This window comes from Anolis carolinensis, chromosome 6 (assembly GCF_035594765.1).
Source record: "Anolis carolinensis isolate JA03-04 chromosome 6, rAnoCar3.1.pri, whole genome shotgun sequence".
NCBI classification, from domain to species: domain Eukaryota; kingdom Metazoa; phylum Chordata; class Lepidosauria; order Squamata; family Dactyloidae; genus Anolis; species Anolis carolinensis.
In genome coordinates this window covers 84,595,603-84,619,483 of record NC_085846.1, presented here as the reverse complement: position 1 = coordinate 84,619,483, position 23,881 = coordinate 84,595,603, and the positions used below count along the sequence as shown (strand labels likewise).

Sequence of the window (23,881 nt, the reverse complement as noted above, 5' to 3'; positions counted from 1 at the left end):
AAGCAGCTAAGGAAAACCTCAATCTTTTATTTGAAATTTACAGTCTGTGACTAAACTACTTGCATGTTTTCAAAATAATAATCTTTATAAAGATTAGTACAAAATATCAAAATAAACCTTAGGTTAAAATAGTCCAGTGTTTAAAATAGTGATCTTATTGCCCCAGTCAAGTTGCTGTAAATATAAATGATAAGAGCTGACAGTACTGGTACAGTACAGTACAGTACTTCCCTGGCAAGAAAACAATGCTGCAGTATTAAATTTCTAAAACCTTGAGAGTATAATTTAAAACAGCTGTTGTATCAAATGGTTGGGTATAACTGTTTGATTTTTCTGTCCAATATTAATCAGCAGTAGCTGGTGTCTATTCCTAAAGAATACATCTGCAAGCATTTCTCGTACAGAAACCCACTGAAAGGAATAGGAATTGGTTTAATCTCGAATCATTTCAATAATAATTTCACAGAAGAAACTTCAGTACACTGTGGCAAAGAACACAGACTAAGCACAACTTCGAAAGGATGTTTTCCTGAGAAAACGCCCTGCAATATAAACAAGAGTAAAAAAAAATAGTTGACCAAGACACAGGTTTTCTTCTCAGTCTTCTTCCGCAAGTTGCTTTTGCAAGCTGGGAGGAAAAAGCAGAATTATAATTCAGAGGTCAATTAAAAATTAAGTGGTTTTGATCACCTACTTTAAATGGGTAAAATTCTAATGAGTATGTTACTAAAACTTACGAGATTGAGAACATGCAGCTGTTTAGATGTTGTTGAACAGTCCTATCAGCCCTACCCAGCATAACAATGGTGACAAATGATGCACTCTAAAAAAATCTAATTTATCGTGTTCCTTACCCTGGTATTCCTTATGAATGACTGGCTAAAAGGAGAACAGGACCTCTATATGGAAGCAGAAATAGCTCGAGATCTAGATCAAAAATGCTCAGGTTCTCTCATGTGTTGGATTAGTAATATTTCACTGAATGTACCAGGGACTGGCACCATGTATGTTCGGCCCTCTGTATACACATATTATCCATGGATTTAGTTATGAACATCTTAAAAATATTCTAAATATTTAAAAAATAGAAAAGGCAAACCTTGATGTTGCCATCATTTTGCTACATCATTTTATCAAATGAGCCTCCACAAATTTTGATATCCATAGGGGGTTCTATATGCAATCTCCATCAAATCCCAAGGGCCGCACTGACTACTCCTGATTTTTTTATATTTTCTGGAAATTGCCCAACAGACCACCACTTTGAATTTCATTGTTCAAGACATAGTATGTGAAGGATTGTATTCCTCCCAACTTTTGTTCCTCCAGTTGTTTTTAACTCAAAGAATATCCAGCCAGCTTGACTGACAGTCAGGATTTCTGAGAGCTGAAGTTCTAAACTTATGGAAAAACAAAGTTCAGAACTGCTGCCTTAGGGCAAAAGCTATGAATCTACCATTCATGCTTAATGCTCCCCATAATTCTACCGTAACTTCCAAAGCAGAACTGCTAAAACATTATTTGAGATGTGATGCCTGAGTACCTTAAGTATTCGCAGCTCAACATATGTGAAGCTGCATATAAAAATGGGTAAGTCTACCTTTGAACACCACAAAATGTCTGCAGTTTCTCAAGCCGCTCCTGACATGGAAAAAACCCCCCACAAAATTGACTATCTATTCAATCCAATAGGAACTTGATCTTTTTTCCTGAAGCTATTGCAAAGGATCCCCGTCCAGAATTTAACTGTCGTAATAACAATAATAATAATAATAATAATAATAATAATAATAATAATAATAATAATAATGTATTTATTTATAACCCGCCCTATCTTTCCAAGAGGACTCAGAGCAGTTTCCAAACATAAAGTGGCAAACATTCAATGCCATAATAAAAACAAACAAAATCAAAAACAATAAATAAAACAGCATCAATATAAATTTATAATTACTAATATGAAATTCTCAAAGCCCACCTACCTTTCAAGATACTCTTGTACATTATCATAACTGTAAAACTTTGCCAAGTGGATGAGCATCCCTGTGGCACAACGGCCATCACGCTTCCGACAGTAGCTGCAGTTGCAGATGTCCCGGCAAGGAGGACAGATCCAGTCCTTAAGGAAAAAGGAATGACAGAGTATTAATAGTTGAAAGCCATCTCCTTTTAAATATAAGAGCTGTCACTGCTTAGTACAGCAAATAGAAAGCAGTTTTAAAAATTCAGCGTATAGAGTTTAGAAGTTAGTGTGCATGCTGCTTTACAGTGCAACTGTTATCCCAATGGAAGCATCAGGGATCCAATTTTGGCAGCATGTGAATCTGTCTTTCTTCTATACATTTAAGCAACTAGATACCTACCGGGTCTAGAAGTGCTGATTTCACATCCTCTCCATAGCGATTGCGAAGGCATGGCCCACAAAACTGTCCCCTCACACCCCCACAGCCATCATTACGACAAATCGTCTTTGTATCAATCGTCTTCTGTCGACACTGATGGCATGTGCTTCCCTGATGGGGCCAGAGAGAGAAAAGGGAATCATTCAAGGAATCAAGACAGTTTTGTCAAAGGCTTTCATGACCAGAATCACTGGGTTGCTGTAAGTTTTTTTCGGGCTGTATGTCCATGTTCTAGCAGCATTCTCTCTTGACATTTTGCCTGCATCTGTGGCTGGCATCTTCTGACCTCCATACAACCTGAAAAACTCACAGCAACCCAATGGTTTTATTAACTTGTTAAATGACATTTCCCAGTTAAATTTGTTCAACCAGTTCTTGAGAATTTTTTAGCCAACTTCTATGTATGGTTCTATGTAGGCGAGCAGAAGGCGACTACTAGATGGCATATGTTCTGTATCAGAAACTAGAGCTGATGTGGTCTATACAATGCAATTTTTTGAATCAGCACACCAAATAACCAAACCGAATCTAAAGTTTATCAAAAACTGATTCGTAACCCTTTTGGTACTAACATTGGAGAGTGGTCCCTGGCCAAAAAAGGTTGAGAATCACTGATTTACAATAAGCTTTTTTTTTTTTTTCGTGTCAGGAGCAACCTGAGTTGCTTCTGGAGTGAGAGAATTGACCGTCTGCAAGGACGTTGCCCAGGGGACGCCCGGATGTTTTTGATGTTTTACCATCCTTATGGGAGGCTTCTCTCATGTCCCCGCATGGAGCTGGAGCTGATAGAGGGAGCTCATCCGCGCTCTCCCCGGGTGGGATTCAAACCTGGCAGCCTTCAGGCTCAGCAATCCAACCTTCAAGTCACAAGGCTTTTATCCCCTAGGCCACCGGAGGCTCCTACAATAAGCTTAAAGTGCTACTATTGTAGTCAAATTTAGGGAGAAAATAGCTCATAGAAAATGCCACTCATCAATAATGCATTCTTCTGATACAGCACTGCTTTGACATTTCTCTTCATCAATTTATCAAGAAATATTTTAAAGAATAAAACTTAAGGATAAATTTTTACCCTCATTTCCCCCATCTGTAAAAGTAGAACAAGGACTATTTCTATCCTATCCTTTTATATTGTAAATTGTAAATATTGGGTTACAGATTTACAGAGCTTTCTTCTGCACAACTTGGGAGTTGTAAGGAGCTGAAATTATGTAGGCTAAGCCTCTTAGGGCTACAAATTGGTTTTTAGCAACTCACTTGCCAAGTGAGGTATAATTAAAGATAAATTGGAATTATTGTTGTGTACATTCAAGTTGTTTCAGATTTAGGGCAATCCTAAGGTGATGATATCATAGTTTTCTTGCCAAGATTTATTCAAAGGGAATTTGCCCTTGTCTTCCTCGGAGACTGAGAGAGTGTGACTTGCGTAAAGTCGTCCACTGAGTTCAGAGCTATAGTCCGAGATTTAAACCACTACATCATGCTTTCTGAATTTCTTCCCTCTCTTTTTCCTTTTCTAATTGAGATATTTTATTGAGTTGTCTGCTATGAAACATGTTAGTTGAGAGAAATTGGCAACACACTCATTCTGATATGAAATGAAGTGTCACTACGAATAGTACTGCAGCAATTTAATTACAAATGTAAGTCTATTTAAAGAATGTTCAGCTAATCAACAGGATAATAAAATAACTTAGTAACAAGCATTTACCTGCTCAGCATCTAAAGAAAAAAAAGAGGAACTTACCAGAACCTTATCATAGATCTTATCTTTAACTGTTATTGCAACATTTTCTAAATCTTCATCCGTTATGTCTTCCACTGGTCGGCACAAACCATATTTTGATGATCTTCTTCTTTTGGGCACTCCTATGTTACCCTAAGGGAGAAAATACATGTCACTATCTACAAACTAAGGATTTCTGTTATACTCCCACGACCATACAAATGCAATCCAATTTCCATACCCTTTCCTTAATACTAATTATCTATGGACAGTGATCAAATGCAACTTTAAAGTAATTCCTGCTACAGATGTATATCTGTATACAATTCATTTCCACGTGATGCTCCTTCCATGTTCACAGCACAGCAAAAACTATCAGAAGACTCAAGGTTTATTCCCAAGTATCTTCTTTTTTATTCTTCACTTCTCTAGTTACTTTTAATTTTGAAAACAATCAAAAACTCAAAGCAGAATGGGAATCACTGTAATGAAGTGAACTCAATTCATACACAAATAAAAGATGGAAACATTTAGGTTTAAGCAAACAGCAGTAAATCAAATTTCATAAAGGGACTCTAAAAGGTGAAACTGCACCTAGTTTGTTTGCTTTCCTGTATTAACATTTTACATTGCAGTTAGATTGGCAACCCATAAAACCAGTTGAAGACTTGAGCGTGACCATTTTTATAGTTAGGATTACTGACTATTTGCAAACTCAAGAGCACAGAATTACTTCCTTTCCTTTCAGTTTTATTTTTATCACGTCCTTTTACCTTGTTTTATTCCAAGACTCTGTGCTTCCTTATACCATCACAATTCGTACCAATCTAAACCATTTCATTCTAGATACTTTCCTTTTCTGAAATTAATGGAAATAATCTAGGAGAGAGTATATTCAGATTGCAGAGGGAATTGGTTTAAACTAACTACATACCAAGTTACTCACGCAGGATTTTTAGCCCAATTTGCATCTACTATCTAGCTTTTCTTACTTCCTAGTCCTTTTGCTAAAGAAAAAAAAACAAAACTGAATGGACATGTACCCCTTTCAATCTTTTATTTAGGAGGTTCTGTTGCCTGTAATTACGAAGCTGTTCTGCAAATCTGACAGCAGATGCAGTGAAGGTTTCCAAAGCAAATTTCTCTGGCGGGCGAGCATTTCTTGTTGGGTTCATACGGCGCTCTATCGGACCTTCGGAAAATTTCTTCCTTGGAGTTCTTTTCTGTTTCTGGACAAAGAGGAAAAAAAATGTAAGACTTTTATTTTTCATAATGAAATTATCATGTTCAAACACTATACTTCTCAGCAATAGATTTCGCTTCCTTAATATGTGACCCCTCCCCATTTCCACCCTTTGTTATAAAAAAACCTCCCCAACCTCATAAATAAAATAAACATATTTCAGGCCGAAGTAAAAAAATCTTAACAGAGAAGCATCTGTCTTCAAATATTTACAAACAGCAATATTTTTTTTATTTTATTTAGTTCCTGCCTTTCTCCCGATTCTGGAATGCAAGACATCTTGCCACATAATTTAAAAACAATAACAACAAACAATAGGCAATTAAAATACATTAAGTATTAAAATGCAATAAGAGGGGCCATATTAAAAGAGCTGAATTAATTTTTAAAAAACCCGGCAAATTGCAGTAATATAATTGGGTTGTTGTATGTCTTTCGGGCTGTGTGGCCATGTTCCAGAAGTATTCTCTCCTGATGTTTCGCCCACATCTATGGCAGGCAACCTCTGAGGATGCCTGCCATAGATGTGGGCGAAATATCAGGAGAGAATACTTCTGGAACATGGCCACACAGCCCGAAAGACATACAACAACACTGTGATCCCGGCCATGAAAGCCTTCGACAACACAGTAATATAATTGCTACACAGTTGTTGTTGCTGCTGCTACTGAAGCTTTGTGCCTTCAAATCATTTTTAACTAGGGGTGTATCTACACTGTAGAATTAATGCAGTCTGACGTCACTTTAACTGTCATGACTCAATACTATGGAATCCTGGAATTTTTAATCTGGCAAGGAATGAGCACTCTTTGGCAGAGGAATCTAGTTTTCATCCTCAGGAACCCATTGTAGGATACATCTATACAAAAAAAGTCATTCTGGGTTGGCTTCTGGTTAAAATTTTAAAAGTTGAAAAATGCCCCTTTGGCATAGGCTACACTTTGCTTTAGATATAAAAATGATTACTCTCTTTAGTTTGAACAACAAATGCAAGGGGGGGGGGGCGAGTTGGTTTTTGTGTATGGAAGGAAGCGAATTCTGACCTCTGCTACAACCAAATAACTCATATGCAAGGAAGTGTGAGAAATATCCTTGGATATGTCACTAACAGGCCTCCAGACTCTGGCTCCAGAATCAACTCAAAGAATGGCTCATAATATGGCAGAACTGCAGACGAGGTTGATAACTGCCAACATACATGGAATGGTAAATGGAAAATATTTCCCAGTTATACTTACAGGTGTTGAGGGAGAAGTTTTAACTGGACACAGGTCAGGTAGAGAATGCAGTTCTGCTAATAACTGGGCAAGCTGAAATGTAGAAAAATGACACCAAATTGATACATAAGTTGAGCAGTATTTCAAATGTAATTTTCAATACTAATAGCTGGTTTACTGGATATTCAAATTCTTGTTTGTTTTTTAAATGTAAATCATCTACATTTACATGAAAGGATCGGCTGTAATGACAGACCTGTCATTTTCCAAATTTACATTTTTGAAAATAATTTATTAATAAAAATAATTACACTGCCATAACTAAATTGATTTTCTTACAAATTTATCACAGAACTGGAGAGTTAGAAGAGACCACAAGGGCCGTCCAATCCAACCTCATTTTGTCATGCAGAAATACACTATCAACACACTTTCAACAGATAGTACCATCCAACCTCTGCTTAAAAACCTTCAAAAAGAGTCCCCATCACACTAACAGGAAGTATATTCTTCCTGTTATCAAACAGGTCTTACTACCAGGAAGTTCTTCCTAATGTGTAAGTGGAATCTCTTTTCCTGTAGTTTGAATCTGTCACTCTACATGCTACATTCTGAAGCAGCAAAAAGAGTTTGCTACATCTTCCTTATGACATCCTTTCAAATATAAACATAGTTACCATGTCACTTCTTAACCTATTCTTAACCTAAAACACACCCAACTCTCTAAGCCATTCTTCATGGGGATTGGCTTCCAGGTCTTTCATTATTTTGGTCATCCTTTTCTGGACATGTTCCAGTTTGGAAATATCCTTCTTGAATTATGGTACCCAAACCGGACATAGTATTCCAGGTGTGGTCTGACCAAAGTATTAATAAAATGGTACTATTACTTTTTGTTACTATACTTCTATTGATGTGGCCTAGAGTCTCATTGCCTTTTTAGTGCCTAAATAGTAACAGAAATTAAATTTGAATAGAATTTTGGAAATATACTGATTCATGCAAATTGTTCACAATTATGTGGTCTAGAGCAGTGGTTCTTAACCTATGGGTTCCCAAGTGTTTTGGCCTACAACTCTGAGAAATTCCAGCCAGTTTACCAGCTGTTGGGATTCCTGGCAGTAGAAGGTCAAAACATTTGGGGACCCACAGATTGAGAACCACTGCTCTAGAGCAATGGTTCTCAAAGTGTACTCCGCAGAGCCACTGGCGCTCCACAAAGGAAGCTGAGGAGCTCTGCACTTATGTTGGTCAAAAGGTTTGCCCATGCCTGATATATATACATTATATAGAATATAATATAGAATATTTTATATATAAACATGTCTTTTTTATATAATGATCTTTATTGAGTATTTCACAAAGCATACATAGATATACAAACATTGTAAGTAAAAAACAAACAAAAAGAAAACAAAAAGAAAATAATAGAGAAACAATAACAATATCGGGGGATCTCCCCCTTCACCCCAGATTTCCTACTAATTCTACTTCTTACTTATGAAGTTTTCAACCTACAATCACCTCTTGTGAGGTGATAATTATACTCTGGGCTTTAATATAATATAATGTATCACTGGGTAGAATGGGAGACTGGAAGAAAGAGAAAGAGGAAAAAAAGGGAGGGCGAGGAGCAAGGGAGTAAAAAAAAACAAGAGAAAAAGACAAAAAAAAAAGACAAGGAGGGGAAAGCAGGGAGTTGGGGAGGGGATTTAAAAAGACCTCCGGTCCATTCCGCAGGAAACTAAGATTTCCTTAGTTCCTTCCTATTATATGATTAGCTCGCTCTTTATCGCTACAGTAGAGTCTCACTTATCCAACACTCGCTTATCCAACGTTCTGGATTATCCAACGCATTTTTGTAGTCAATGTTTTCAATATATCGTGATATTTTGGTGCTAAATTCATAAATACAGTAATTACTACATAGCATTACTGCGTATTGAACTACTTTTTCTGCCAAATTTGTTGTCTAACATGATGTTTTGGTGCTTCATTTGTAAAATCATAACCTAATTTGATGTTTAATAGGCTTTTCCTTAATCCCTCCTTATTATCCAACATATTAGCTTATCCAACATTCTAACAGCCCGTTTATGTTGGATAAGTGAGACTCTACTGTATATATAAACATGTCTTGGGGCTCCACGAAAAACTTTTGCTTCAAAAGAGGCTCTGCAGCTGAAAAAGTTTGAGAACCCATGGACTCAATGATTCTGATGTGTAAGACTGATAATAAATTGCATCTACTAGACTCTTTCTTTCTTTGTCTGGGACTAGCACCAATCCAGGAACCACCACTTTGCACAGCAGTGGTCTAGAATTTACAATGATCCCACAACCTTCAATCTCCTTGGTTCCTATAACTAGTAATATAAATTAAAATGCTGCATATACTATCACAGACAATGCAGCTTTCATGCCAGTTCTTACCATGGCTTTATTTTCTTTGATATTCATGGCTCTTTTCAACAAAGCATCAGAGTTTTCATCTGGTTCCTCTTTATCATCTTCCCCCGACTCAGACGATGCTCCTTCAGTGTCTACTTTCCTCAAAGTTTTATTATTTTTTGTTTGTCTAAAAGAGGGCGAGTGTTCATTGTCCATTGAGCAGAATTTGGAAGAAATCTTCTCAGCTGATTTCTTGGTTGGAAATTGCAAAGCTACACGAAAGCCAAAGCTTCTCTTCTTAGAGGAGGATCTTCTATCTTTGTTCTCTTCACCTTGTTCTGCCTCCTTCAGGTGCAAAGGGTCATTTTCCAAATCTGATTCCTCTGCCTAAAAAACAAAACAGATGAAACATCCTACATTGATATTAGCCAAATTATAGCAGTATAGATCTCATGGGGAAAATAATTAAACTTATCAACAGATTAAGCCTGATTTAATGGGACTAATTTGACAGGAATTAGGCATAGAGTTATGTCAAAAGAAATAATGCAACATAGGAGCTCCCATGGCACAATGGGTTAAAACCTTGTGCCAGCAGGACTGCTGACTGACAAATCAGCAGTTCAAATCTGGGGAGAGCAGGTGAGCTCCCTCTGTCAGCTTCAGCTCCCCATGCAGAGACATGAAAGAAGCTTCCCACAAGGATGCTAAAACATCAAAACATCAGGGCATCCCCTGAGCAACGTCCTTGCAGATGACCAATTCTCTCACACCAGAAGCGACTTGCAGTTTCTCAAGTCGCTCCCGACATAGAAAAAAAATCCCACACTAGAGAGAACAGGACTAAGATGGAGCACATGTTCTGCATGTGAGACTCAATCTATGATGCCTCCGGTTCACAAATAGATTGTGCAGTAGGCAATGCGGAAAACCCACTGCTTAAGATGCTGGAAGTTCAAGAATGGCCTTAAGTATTACTGTCCCTTTCTTACACTTGTTGCAAGAAAATCTCCAAACAAACCACGATATTCATTCCATGTTCAGAATAATGCAGGGAATCCCAGCTTCCATGAGAGGAATTCCCCATGCCAATAATTCATTCTTTTCAGAAAACTAGGCCAACACTGCCATTGGGAAACCAGATCAACACTGGCATAGTTCTTAAGGACCTATATGCATAAAATGGACAAAGTTGCAAAATAATAAATAGTACAAAAATGAGACCCAAACCTTTACATCTTTCTTGCTACCAATGGCATGTCTATTTGAAGAAAAACCTTCAAATACTTCATTTTCTGCATCCCTGTCTTCTGTGAAAATCTCTCTCATTTCCTTAGTCAGGTATCTAGGCTGCAAAGGAACATCCAGCAATATCAAAAAATTTAGCTAGGCAAATGTTCCCCGTATTAAAACAAGGTCAAAAGACTTGCAAAGAGCCTCACAATCAAAGTAAAATCAGGTACCATGTTGACGATAAGCTCTACTGAATGGGCAAGTAAATACGAGTAAGGCAAACATTATCAAAAGATGACCATAAAGACACTTCTGGAGAGTTTTCTATGCTATCTCCCCCTCAATAAGTACGTGATTCCTAAAAGTTTAAGCAGCCTAGTTTTCGAGTGCCTTACTTCCTTCATGTCTCCTGTGTTCATGTCTCCTGCTTCCAGTGCCATTGATGACAAAATTGGAGATATTGTATTAAAATAGTCTGAAAATCTCATTGCATAAAATAAAGAATGTAAGCAAATCCCTACAGCTTCTCTGTATTGATATGTAACCATAAGGTTGTAATTTATTTCCTGCTTCCCAAGTTGTTCAAGAGTTTTCATTTTATTAGATACACAGTGTCGCAGTGTACTTCCTGAAATTACATAGAGAGGTCTATAAAAGAAATGAAATAATTCAAAGGACCTGTCAATCATTCTACCTTGAAAGAAAAGGAACAGGGCAAGGCAGAGGGGAAACCAGACGCACATGTATAAAACATGCATCTTTGCAGAATCACAGTTCTACGACAGAGAAGTTTTGTCTTCCCCCCTCTGCTGCTTCCTCTTCTCATGCAAGACTTAACATGACCTTCATACAACTGCAATTCACGAAGTATTGTTATCCCCCCTTTCCCTGTCCTCCCTTCCCCAAATTTAATTATACACTCTTTTATATAGAGGTAATGTAAGTGAGGATGAGATACAATAGGTAGAAAAAACTTCTATGGGAGAAGAAGGGAGAATCATTCAAACACTTTTTTTAAAAAATCCTATGAATTATTAAAGATAATTGGAGGGCTTTCTCGGTATTTTTTTTTCTTCTCAGTACAGCTGTTTGCAGAAGAGACACATACACAAAAGAAACATTACATTTATGTCAGACAGAATGAAAGTAACATATCTCATGTCTACATACTGGCTTTCCTTTGCTTTCCTTGGCTTTCCAGGTGGAAAACCAACTGCCCTGAGAGATATTTCTGTGAATCTTACACTAAAATATTTTGAGTCCCTCCCCTTTGCTCCTGTACACCAGTGACATGCAGCTCTGGAATTCAATTGATCCCCTAAAAACATGTTTTTTATTATTTGTGTAATTTGTAGTCTGGCAAAGCTCACATTCATGAGATAAATTGGGTTGGTTTTCACAAGGCTGCCACAAAAAGCCGTATCCTAAAATTGGCAAAATAAGGCAAAGATGGGCAACTGTGAAATTCCACATCAGCCTTAGCCAGCAATGCAATAAAGTCAGGATAATAGCAATCTAAACAAATCTGGAATGTCACAAGGACAAGGTGGGCAGTTATGACATGTCCACTCACATCCAAGATCTCCATCAGGCCAACACCTCCCATAGCCATCACCTCCAAGCATGTTGCTGCTCAGCAACTGGAACTGATTTTGGTTTTAGAGACAATTCATGGCAGTAAGAGAGAATCACTTAATCATATCTGCCACTGTTATCTAGCAGAACTGGGCCTGTTGGATAGTGGAATCCACTTCAGTTGCTCATTCTGAAATAACTCAACTTCTGCCCGTGGAATAGAATGTGAATGCAGTACTAGCAGTTGTCCAGTCCCAAAAAAAGGTATCTGTAGAGTGTTGAAAAACTTCAGTTGTGAATCCCATGTATGCCTATTAGGATATTCAGAGATAAACTAGAGCAGCCAGTAAGTGAAATTTGCCTGTATAGTTTCGCGGCTGCACACATTACGACTGCTAGAGACTGGAAAGGTAAAAAAAGTTAAGTATCAAAAACTGGAAGGATACATTGTGGGATTATGTACAGATGGTCAAGATTTCTAGCAATTTGAAATATGAAAGTCATAAAGTTTTTCTAAGAAATTGGAAGCTGGCCTTAGCATACCTGACAGAAGAACTTGAGAAATAAAAATAAGAGGAATTGATTGACCTAGAAGTAAGGTAAAGGTAAAGGTTTTCCCCTGACATTAAGTCTAGTCGTGTCAGACTCTGGGGATAGTGCTCATCTCAATTTCTAAGCCGAAGAGCTGGCATTATCCGTAGACACCTCCAAGGTCACGTGGCCGGCACGACTGCATGGACCACTGATCTACTCACATTTGCATGTTTTCGAACTGCTAGGTTGGCAGAAGCTGGGGCTAACAGCAGGAGCTCACCCCGCTCCCCAGATTTGAACCGCCAACCTTTGGAAGTACAGAGGGCTAAATAAAACTATGCATAAACTCTGCTAAGATCAGTGTCAGAAGCCAAGGTAGTAGGTCGCACTGGAGGTGGGTTAAGTGGTAATTGTATAGTGGGTGGCTGGTTGTCTATGTATGTGTATATGTTTGTAATGTGTATTGTGGGTATATTACAATTTTAAAATAAAAATTTATTTAAAAAATTGTGAATCCCATGTTGTTTAACCTCCTTGGAAGACATCACTATCTTTCTCCTATGCCCAATATCTAAGGACCTCATCCCACGCATTCTGGACTTCGTATCCATGCCCTTCAGAAACAGAGTCCCACGAAAGCCATCACATGATGTAAGGGCACTTCCAGTTTCTGCAGCACATGGAAAAAGAGCCCAGAATGTGTTTTGAGGAATCTGGTGCTACCTGACTCCAAATGGGAGAATGCAGGAGAAAGATGGACCTCAACACGGAAAGGATGTGGGATGACTACCCATCCCAGAAGACAGACTTTGACAGAAGGGAATGGAGTAAGATGTTTCCCTCTGCTTTCCTGAAATTTCCCCCAGCTCATAGGATGAGGTCCTAAGATAGTTATTGTGGCAATATTATGCTGTATGAGAACCACTAAGATCACATCATACGCAAACCTACATGCAAGTAAGCACTGATGAATTAAAAAAGGGCTTACTTTTGCCTTGGCTTATTTATGCCAAAGCTTGCACTCTTGATGGTGGGTTATCAAGCCGACTTTAAAGGAAATTCTAGAATAAATGAAACTCCCATTCAATGCTGGGAATAAACCTAAATTTGTCTTTGCTATTTAATTTTCAGTTAGCAGATGTAACATTGTGTTACTGTTATACCTTCCCTTGAAAAATGTCAGTCTAACATTTAGTAGCAGATGTCATGTCAATGTCTCTATTAGACTATCACAATTACTCAAAATCCTTTAAGAAAACTCCCAAGAGATTTAGATCTATCAGAGCTGAAATTTTACTTCTATGGGGGGAAGTCACCACCTTTTGGCACTTTTTACTAGCTAAAGGTCTTCCACTAAAATCAATGAGAGCTTTTGTTTTTTCATTTTCAATGGGTGGTCTATGTTGAAGAATTTTAAATTACGAATAATGCTGACTTCCAAAGCCCCCATTAATGAAAAAAGAGAAAATGCACTCCCTTTTGATATTTTGAAAAGAGTCTAGAAGAAAAATGCAACCAGATTTCATTTTTGGCCACAATAAATGCACATGATCAATGAACTGTTTCATCCTCCCAGGAAGTTTTATTTATGGGACATAAGCTATGCAGCGTTGGTTAAAAGTTTTTTTTTACCATTTTTCGTGACTCCGGTGAATCAAAACTCTCACAGCTGTCCTCCGGAGATCCTGTTTCCATGGAAACATCAGGTCCAAAACCAAAAAAGTCTTCATCATCACTTGGGGCATTAAATACATCAGCCAACTTGAGCATCTGTTTCCAGTTCATTAAGAGAAATTGAACATGAAGTCAGACACAGCAGTAATCGTTTTATAGATCCTCTCATGAGAATATAGGCATGCGATTCAATCACCATTCAAATTCCTTACAGAGATAAAGTATATAAAAAGTATATATAAAAGGGTGCTCATGGTGAAATGGGACAACAGAACTTAGCTTGAAATGTGCCCATGGGAATCTCAAAAATCTAGAGCAGTGATTCTCAACCTATGGATTTCCAGATGTTTTGGCCTTCAACTCCCAGAAATTCTGACAGCTGTAAACTGGCTGGGATTTCTAGGAGTTGTAGGCCAAAATACCTGGAGACCCAGAGGCTGAGAACCACTGATCTAGAAGCTAGCAGATCTGCTCATCCTTACTCAAATTATGCATTTCCTGCATTACAAGGAGTTCGACTAGATGGCCCATATGATCCCTTTCAACTCTATGATTCTGAGAAATTTAGGGACTGCTATTTCATAATCTCACTCAAACCCTCACTCAAAAAGAAGAGTGCCAGGCTCTGGTGCCCTTGAAGAACCCAACTTTAGTTGTACGCAGAGTTGACATGCTTCAATTCCACCTGAAAGGAGTGTCGGAGACACAATGGCCTTGGTGACCAGGATGTGACTCACATTTACTATCCTCTACAACCCATCCTCTCCAACTTTATGGCTGGATCAAAACTGCCCCTTGATCCAGCCATAAGGTTGGAGAGGGTAGATTGCAGAGAGTCAGAACAAGGCTCTCCTTTCTAACAGCTAAAGAGCTGCGTTAAAGTGACAGATCCTTCAAGGTCTTTCATCTGATGGATACTAAATGTGGGTCACATCTTGGGCACTGAAGCCATAGTGTCTCTGTCATTCCTTTCAGGCCTACTGTTTAGAGGAAAGGAAAGATTTTGGGAAAATATATGTCAGGGCAATCAGTTTGGTGATCCCTGGTTTAACAATCAACTGTGATTAAAATGCAATTTTGCTCTAATTATCCATACACTACAATTCTCATATCAGTGGGGGATACATTCCTGAACTGTGGAAACAGGTAACTGAACAGCAGTGAACCCTAGCATTTTCTAGGTCCTCCAAAGCAACTCTGATAATTTCAGGTGGCAATTGTTCACACCATAGAAAGTCTTGAAAACAAGCCCACAAATGTTAGTCTCTTCTAAAATATTTAACTAGCCCACCTGCCTAGGTTATCTAGATACAAATGCATACACCCAACATCAGTTACATGCAAATAACCCTAAATACCAACAGATCCATTAGTATTCAGCATACTCAGCTCGCACTGAGTGTTGGCAGGAGTGAGGGTGGAAACCAGAAAACAATGGGAAGGAAAGGAGAAATCACTGGATGTCACTTTGAGTAGCAACACTCCACATTTCCAATATTCCATTGCAGGTCTCATTTCTAAATAAGCCATAACATTTTTCTGTACAAATTACTGAAGTTAGTGCACGAACATACAAAAAGAAGCAGCCATTTTCAGGTTTCGGCATGCTAATACAAAATACAAACTCATTATCATGGAATGTTCTGCACTGTAGCCAAATTATACATTCTTGGATATTTAAAATGTCTAATCTATTACTGCCTGGTCTATATGTTGAAATTCAACAATAGGCCAAGAAAAGATTACTCTGTTTTTGGCAACCAAGTCAAAAGAGCATAGCATATAGAACACCCATTCTCGCACACAAAATACAAGAAACTGGTGCTTCAGGCTATTAATATTGCAACATATTGCTGATTTCCAAAGGCTTCTTAAATTAGACTGTGTCCACAGTCCTACTGTTAAAAACAACCTACGGTATTATCAGAGTTAAAACACTGAAAGTTTATCAATTGTTTACTAAAATTGTTCCGTCCTATATCAACAGATGTCAGGGAAGTAAAGAGATAAAATCACATGAAACAAATTTAGAAAACAATAAAAAGACAACAATATATACAATAATAATAATATTAAATACAATTAAGAAGTTACAAACAAGTTTTAGAGAATATAATTTTAAAATTATATGCATTATACTTTTGAAATGGCCTAAAGGTTTTAATAAATAGCCCATTTTTACTGGTTTCCTAACTAAAACCAGCATTGGTGCCAATAGAGTATTGGTGCCAACTGGGAAAAGCATTCTATAACTGGATACTTTCCCCAAGCAGACTGTAGTCCTCTTGAAAGTGCATACTGTACAGAGTTTCGCATATGTGACAGTTTTCATAGTGTTAAACTACAATTTTCAGTTCATGTAGGGATACAAGTTTGCCCATGCCTGATTTAGAAGATGGGAGATGCAATCAAACAATATGGGGCCCCAAGATTAGGAACCCTGGTCTGTGTGACTTGTCATGATTCTCAGAGTTTCAAAAGAATGGTTTTCCTAAACTTACCAGGAGATGCCAGGGATATTTTGTTTATTTATTTAATGTACAGGCAGTCCCTGAGCTACAAACATCTGACTTATAAATGATTCATAGTTAAGAATGGGAGTGAAACAACAGGAAGTGAGAGTAATCTACCCCTTGGAAGGGAAATGCACTCTTGAAAGAGTTATCATGGGGAAAAGGTGTCTGCATTGAAGCTTTATCTCAAATCCTTATTCCCACAATAAGCCAATTTTTCAAAATCCAATTATCAAAAGGAAAGGAAAGTGAGGGGAAATCTTCTGAACAGGGGCATATATAGCAAAGCAAGCACCATGGGAGTGTTAACCCTTCCTGATGGTGTCCAAAGCTAAACAGTATATATTTTTGGCTGGTGTTATACTTAAGAAATGTACCTGTTCCGACTTACAAATAAATTCAACTTAAGAACAAACCTACACAAACGATCTTGTTCATAACCTGGAGACTGCCTTATGTGCTGCTTTTTCCCAGAAGGGGAAGCAAGGTGGCATCCAAAAACAGCAAGTAAAAACATGTAGCACACAACATAAAATTTAAATCCTATGATGTATTTAAAAGTCAAGTTAAAATATGTATATGAAAAACAGGCCCAATACAAAGATTGAACTTGGGACCTATCACATGCAACGCAGCGTGTTCTACCATGGAGCTGTGGCATCTTCCCCAATACACAACTCAACCGTCTTATATAAAGTTTTCAGTCACACACTTCTATACTTCATTTTACAAGAGAAGTTAAAACAGAGCACTACAAATGTTCGTGGCAGAATGCAAATACATATGAAGAACTGTGAATTTTTGTTGCTATGAATAACTGGCTTTCAGGAGCCAGTGCATTAGTTCTTGCACTATTGTACAGCTAAGCTATCGACTGCTGTGACTATCGTATGCCTAATTTCTTCTTCTGCATCTACACTAGGAGTCATTATGGGGCTGTAATTACCATTTATTAATGAAGACTTTTAAAATAAAGTACCTTTTTATTTCTGTGTATAGATGTTAAGGGAGTCAGAATAAAGTAACGCTGCAGAATCTTCAAAAGGCTTTTCTTTTGGACCCCCCCCCCCCCATCTGCATTAATTTTCAAGAGTCTTATTAAAACATTCAGGAGTTCCCATATGGCGAAATGCCTTAATTTTACAATGCACTCAATTTATTTAAGGTGGACACAGCCAACTGGGTATCAAGTCACAATGGAATACCCTGGTGGTGCATCAAGCCACAAAGGAAGCTGGTTTCTTGCCACTGGTACTCTTATTTTCACATCTCGCTGCAAAAAAGTATGTTTTGTATAGGGGAAATTTAACAGATAACTACTGCACACCTTTAATATAATGGCTACCTGGTTTGTTTTAAAAGCCTCAAATTCAATAGTAGGAAAACAAAAACACAACTCAACACCTGGGTAGAAATTAACAGTTTGGCTATAAAATAGATTCATCTGATGGGTTGGGCACCAAAACTTAGAAATATTTGTGATTTAACTCCACAAATCAGTATGGTCTAAAGCACATGTGTCAAACTCAAGGCCCATAGGCCAAATCCGGCCCATCATGTAAGTTTATGTAGCCTTTCAGATGCTGGACTACAACTTCTGTATTCCTCATCATTAGACATTATAGCTACAGCTGAATGGAGTTGTGATACAGTAACTTCTGCAAGGTTGCAATTGGTTCTGTCAGGTTTGGATTTAGATACAAGGCTTGTGGACATGATGTCTGACTTTAAAATGTCCTTTAACTTTTCCCCAACCTCAGAGCCACAAGTGCTGTTGGGATGCAATTCCCACCATCCCTATCATTAGCTTAATGGATAATCAAAAGTGATGGGAGCTATCATACAATAGCATCTGGGAACCTAAATTGGATAAAAACTAAAGAGCATTGACCACTATGTACAAATACTATAGTTGGCCCTCTATATCCATAGATCCTCAATTCATGGATGCAACAGCTGACCCTGTGAAGGCAACCATAAGGCTGATGATGATGATAATTATGATAATAATAATACTTTATTTTTCTATCCCTCCTCCATCTCCCCACAGGGACTCAGGGCAGCTAACATGGGGCCACGCCCAAAAAACAAACAGTAAACAAAATAAAATGTATATATAAACAACATCATCAAACAGGTAAAATGAACAAATTAAAACCACAAAATACAATATACTACAATAAAAACAATACAATACAGAAATGATAAAAAGAAAAACCACCACATAATGACAAAATGGGAGGGCGATCTAGACAAAAGTGCAGAGATATGAGTTGTGGAAAATTAATGACCCCTCAGATCTAGAGCCACACAGGCTGAGGGATTTTGACAATGCCACTCAAAAAAGTATGTTCCTCAAGTTTTGGTGGGGTCGTATTTCACCATGAACTAAGGACATCTCAAATCTCATCTCTGCTGAACCTCCAGATGGTGACTTCAAGCATTTCTGACTTATCGTGACATTAACGTAAACCCAACACACAGTTTTCTGAGGCTAAGTGTGTGTGGCTTTTCCCAGGGCCATTCAAACCTTGATCTCCAGAGTTAAAGTCCAACACTCAAACTGCTACAACACACTGGCTCCAACTACTCACTGCAAAAGCAAATCCTATCCTCCCTGTTTGGAAGAGGAAGGTTGGGTCTTGGTCAGCCAAATATCCTTGCGACACCTCCAGTTACCACAGCACCAAAATAAGGACTCGTGTACACTAACCATTTAATGCTGTTTCAAATTGGTACTGGAGAAAATTCAAACAATTACATAGGAAATACAGATAAAGTTTAAGATCCAGATGGTGATGACACCAACCACAACGCACTGATGCATATTAAAGGCATATTGTATGCTTTGATTCGAGCTTGTTGTACGGCTGCCACAGCTGGAAGCTAGTCTGAAACTGCATTAAATAGTCAGTGTAAATGGAGGCTAAGTCCCATACAGTCTTCTCCAGACATGAGTTTAGAGATGGAAGGAAAGCAGAGATTGTCCCAGGAGTTGGACTAAACTTCCCAAGCCTTCTTCAAATACCCCAACAGCCGCTACTAGTGTAGGTATGAGTCTATGCACAGCTTCTTCTCCAGTCCCACTCTCAGGGTGTATCAACACTGGAGAATTAATGCAGTTTGACTCCACTTTAACTGCAATGGCCCAATGCTATGGATTCCTAGGAGTTGTAGTTTGGTGAGGCACCAGCACTTTTGGGCAGAGAAAGCTAGAGCTTATAAAATTGCAACTCCCATACCATAATTCCATAGCATTGCGCCACAGTAGTTAAAGTAGTGTCAAACTGCAATTATTCTGTAACGTAGATGCACCCTTAGAAGTGCAAGATCAGGCATAGGAGAAGGAGTAGAGTCATAGTTAACAACATATATTGAGCTGGCCAATACTATTCTTGTTTTAATGTTAGATCTCTTCTAAGATTTCCAGTGTTAGTATTAGGCACCAAAAGCACCAAGGAGTCCTGAGAGTATCTTAAATGTCAGCTATGTTGCAGTCCATAAAAGTCTGTAAGACTCTTTTGAATACAGGTAATCCCAAAGTTGTAAAGAAGATAGGTTCTGTATATTTGTTATTAAGCTGAATTTGTATGAAAGTTGGAACAGGTACATTTTTAAATGTAACTCCAGCCAAATATTTTTGAAAAAATTGCTGTGTTGTGGAAACAAGGACTGGTGATAAAGCTTCAGTGGAGACACCTTTTCCCTGTGATAACTCTTTCATGAGTGAATTTCCCTTCAGAGGGGTAGATTTCTCTCACTTCCTGTTGTCGCACCCCAGTTCTTAACTATGACTTGTTTGTGTTGTCGAAGGCTCCGGAATCGCTGGGTTGCTGTGAGTTTGCCAGACTGTATGGCCATGTTCCAGAAGCATTCTCTCCTGATGTTTTGCCCACATATATGGTAGGCATCCTCAGAGATGTGAGGTCTGTTGGAAACTAGGCAAGTGGGGTTTATGTATCTGTGGAAAGTCCAGGATGGGAGAAAGAAGTCTTGTCTTTTGGAAACAAGTGTGAATGTTTCAATTAATCACCTTAATTAGACTGAAAAGCCTTGCAGCTTCAAGGCCTCGCTGATTCCTGCCCAGGGGAATCCTTTGTTAGGACAGTGGTTCTCAACCTTCCTAATGCCACGGTCTCTTAATACAGTTCCTCATGTTGTGGTGAACACCAACAATAAAATTATTTTCGTTGCTACTTCATAGCTGTAATATTGCTACTGTTATGAATCGTAATGTAAATATCTAATATGCAGGATGTATTTTCATTCACTGGGCCAAATTTGGCACAAATGCCCAATACGCCCAAATTTGAATATTGATGGGGTTGGGGGATTGATTTTGTCATTTGGGAGTTGTAGTTGCTGGGATTTATAGTTAATACACAATCAAAGAGCACCCTGAACCCAGCCCACAATGGATCTGCACCAAACTTGGCACACTGCCTACATGGCCAACATTGAATACCAGTGGGGTTGAGGTGGCTGTTTTTGAATTCTGGGAGTTGTAGTTCACCAACACTCAGAGAGCACTCTGTACCAAACTGGTGATGGAACTAATAAATTTGCCACACATACCCAACCTGCCAAACTTTGAATACTGGTGGAGTTTTGAGGGGAGTTATAATTCACCTACATCGACAGGATTTGCTGTTCTTTCCAAAAAGGAAGAGGACAGGCGAAGAGATCTTCAGCTTTCTCTGCCAAAGGGGTTCCTAAGACCATCAGAAATATGTGTCTTCTGATGGTCTTTGGCAACCCCTCTGACATCTCCTCACAACCCCTCCGGGGTCCCAACTTCCAGGTTGAGAAATGCTGTGTTAGGAGGCGTTACTGGCCCTGATTGTTTCATGCCTGGAATTCCCGTTTTTTAGTGTTGTTCTTTATTTACTATCCTTATTTTAGAGTTTTAGTGTTAGCTGGCCCTGATTGTTTCCTGTCTGGAATTCCCCTGTTTTCAGAGTGTTGTCCATGAAAATGAACAACGCTCTGACAACAGGGGAATTCCAGACAGGAAACAATCAGGGCCAGCTAACACCTCCCAACAAAGATTTTCCCCAGCCAGGAACCAGCCAGGCTTTGAAGCTGCAAGGCTACTCAATGCTAATCAAGGTGGCCAATTGCAACATTCATAGTTGCCTCAAACAGGCAAGAGTTCTTTCTCCCACCCTGAACATTTCACAGATATATAAACCCTACTTGCTTAGTTTCCAACAGACCTCACAAACTCTGAGGATGCCTGCCATAGATGTGGGTAAAACGTCAGGAGAGAATGCTTCTGGAACATGGCCATACAGCCTGGAAAACTCACAGCAACCCAGAAACAAAAAGGCAGGGAAGCCGCAGCCACAGAGGAGGGCAGGGCTTCTTTCCCTCTTGATCAACTACAGTATTACTCTTGCCAGGATTTCCCTGCCAGAACAGCCCTCTGGCAAAGCACTTCCTTTTGTTTGTTTCTTTGCTGGCCCCACCTTCTGAAGTCTAAAATCTCTCCCCTTATGGGTAGCTTTCCTGAGAAACTCGTTTCCCTTGGTACTAAATACCCTGAAGGCACCAGATCCTGTCTGATTTTGGACGCTAAGCAGGGTCAGTCCTGGATAGTACTTGGATGGGAGGCCACCAATGACTGCCATAGGCTACATTTCAGAGGAAAGCCTTGCTATAGGGCTAAGTATCCCAAAGGCACCAGGTGCCAGTCTGATGCTGGGTGCTAAGCAGGGCCAGCCCTGGTTAGGGTTTGGCTGGGAACCCACCAAGGCTACATTTCATGGGAAAGCACTGGCAAACCTGCCTCTGAGCCTTCCTCGCCTAAGAAAACCCCAAGGCAAGGCAAAGGCGCCTTTCTCCCAATCAGCTTTTGTGCCAAATCGAAATCACCCAACTTTTTCCAACAAGAAACTTTTTTGTCCGTAAGAAACTCCTCCTTTGCTTTCCCGGCTCCCATCCCACTCCACCCCCCGGAAAAGCCAAGAACAAGCCCACCTTTGCCTTCTTTTCCGTGCAAACCGCGTGATCCCAAATTCAAATGAACACTTCCTTGCCGCCGGACGCAGAGAGCGTGGCGAAAGGGGACGGAAGAGGCGGAGAAGCAGGAGGAGCCCCGGAGGCAGCGCGCATGCGTCACTCGGAGCGCACAGGCCAAGGCGGGTGAGTGGTTTGGTCCAGCGCCACCTTCAGGCAGAGAGAAGCAAAGCAATGCAAAAAGCGCTCCTTTATAAGCACCCAAAGTTTCCCTTGTTTAATGTGTTGTCGAAGGCTTTCCTATCCGGAATCACTGGGTTGCTATGAGTTTTCCGGGCTGTATGGCCATTTTCCAAAAGCATTCTCTCCTGACCTTTCGTCCACATCTATGGCAGGCATCCTCATAGGTTCTGAGGTCTAAGGAAGTGGGGTTTATATATCTGTAGAATATCCAGGGTGGGAGAAAGAACTCTTGTCTGCTTGAGGCAGGTGTGAATGTTGCAATTGGCCGGCTTGATTAGCATTGAATGGCCTTGCAGTTTCAAAGCCTGGCTGCTTCTTGCCTGGGGGAATCCTTTGTTGGGAGGTGTTAGCTGCCCCTGATGGACCACTCTAACAACCACCATGTCAGACTACACAGAGAAGCTGTTGAAATCCACAAGCATGATGACAATTTCAACAGAAAGGAGGGAACCATGAAAATAAACAAAATCTGGCTACCAGTATTAAAAAAAAACCTCTAAAATCAAGACAGTAAATAAAGAACAACACTCTGAAAACAGAGGAATTACAGACATGGATCAATCAGGGACAGCTAATACCTCCGAACAGAGGATTCCCCCCAGGCAGGAATAAAGCTTGCAAGGCCATTAATGCTAATCAAGGTGACCAAGTGCAACATTCACACTTTCCTCAATCAGAACAGAGTTCTTTCTCCCACCCTGGACGTTCCATTTAACTTATATTAAAACTTTTTAAAAGTTCAAGAGACTAATTATTATTATTATTATTTTATTATGACACAGCAAACAAGATAGATATGCTGGAATTCGTATCACAAAATCACAAGTCGAACACTTCCCAAGTGTCTAGGACTGTGTGATGTATTTTCGGATGATGCGTGCAGATCCCAGTAGGGTGGCCTTTTGCAGTTGGCAGATCGTAATCCTGTCAATGTCTGTTGTTTCCAAAGGCCAGCTGAGATCTTTTGGCACGGCACCCAGTGTGCCCATCACCACTGGGACCACCTGCACTGGTTTCTGCCAGAGTCTTATTATTATTATTATTATTATTATTATTATTATTATTATTATTATTTCTTATAGCTCTCCCTGTGGCGTGAGGCGGGTTACAACACAATATTTTAATAAAAGGAATATATAAAAAAGAAGTACAGTAGAGTCTCACTTATCCAA

General features: G+C 39.2%; 1 protein-coding gene across 2 annotated transcripts; it reads right to left on the bottom strand.

Moving 5' to 3' along the window:
* Positions 1 to 7: 7 nt before the first annotated feature.
* Positions 8 to 22,615, bottom strand: cdca7l (cell division cycle associated 7 like). 2 transcript variants are annotated; one of them, XM_008112639.3, is made up of 10 exons: positions 22,488 to 22,615; positions 13,954 to 14,091; positions 10,210 to 10,329; positions 9,022 to 9,366; positions 6,610 to 6,681; positions 5,172 to 5,357; positions 4,150 to 4,281; positions 2,364 to 2,513; positions 1,983 to 2,119; positions 8 to 628 (listed from the first exon to the last, which is right to left on the bottom strand). In XM_008112639.3, exons 2-10 carry the CDS (start codon positions 14,089 to 14,091, stop codon positions 598 to 600), a joined length of 1,311 nt encoding a protein of 436 aa, XP_008110846.2. In that variant the 5' UTR covers positions 22,488 to 22,615; the 3' UTR covers positions 8 to 597. The 2 variants fall into 2 exon arrangements, with proteins under 2 accessions (XP_008110846.2, XP_003222067.2); XM_003222019.4 differs by lacking the exon at positions 10,210 to 10,329.
* Positions 22,616 to 23,881: the final 1,266 nt, after the last annotated feature.

Bases quoted from the DNA above. Each gene is read 5' to 3' on its own strand.
- cdca7l (XM_008112639.3), bottom strand. From the start codon at position 14,091: ATGCTCAAGTTGGCTGATGTATTTAATGCCCCAAGTGATGATGAAGAC. The intron at 9,367-10,209 runs GTTTGGGTCTCA...TTTGTTTTTTAG, and splicing joins GTAGCAAGAAAGATGTAAAG to GCAGAGGAATCAGATTTGGA. The intron at 2,514-4,149 runs GTAAGTTCCTCT...TGGCCCCATCAG, and splicing joins AGATCTATGATAAGGTTCTG to GGAAGCACATGCCATCAGTG.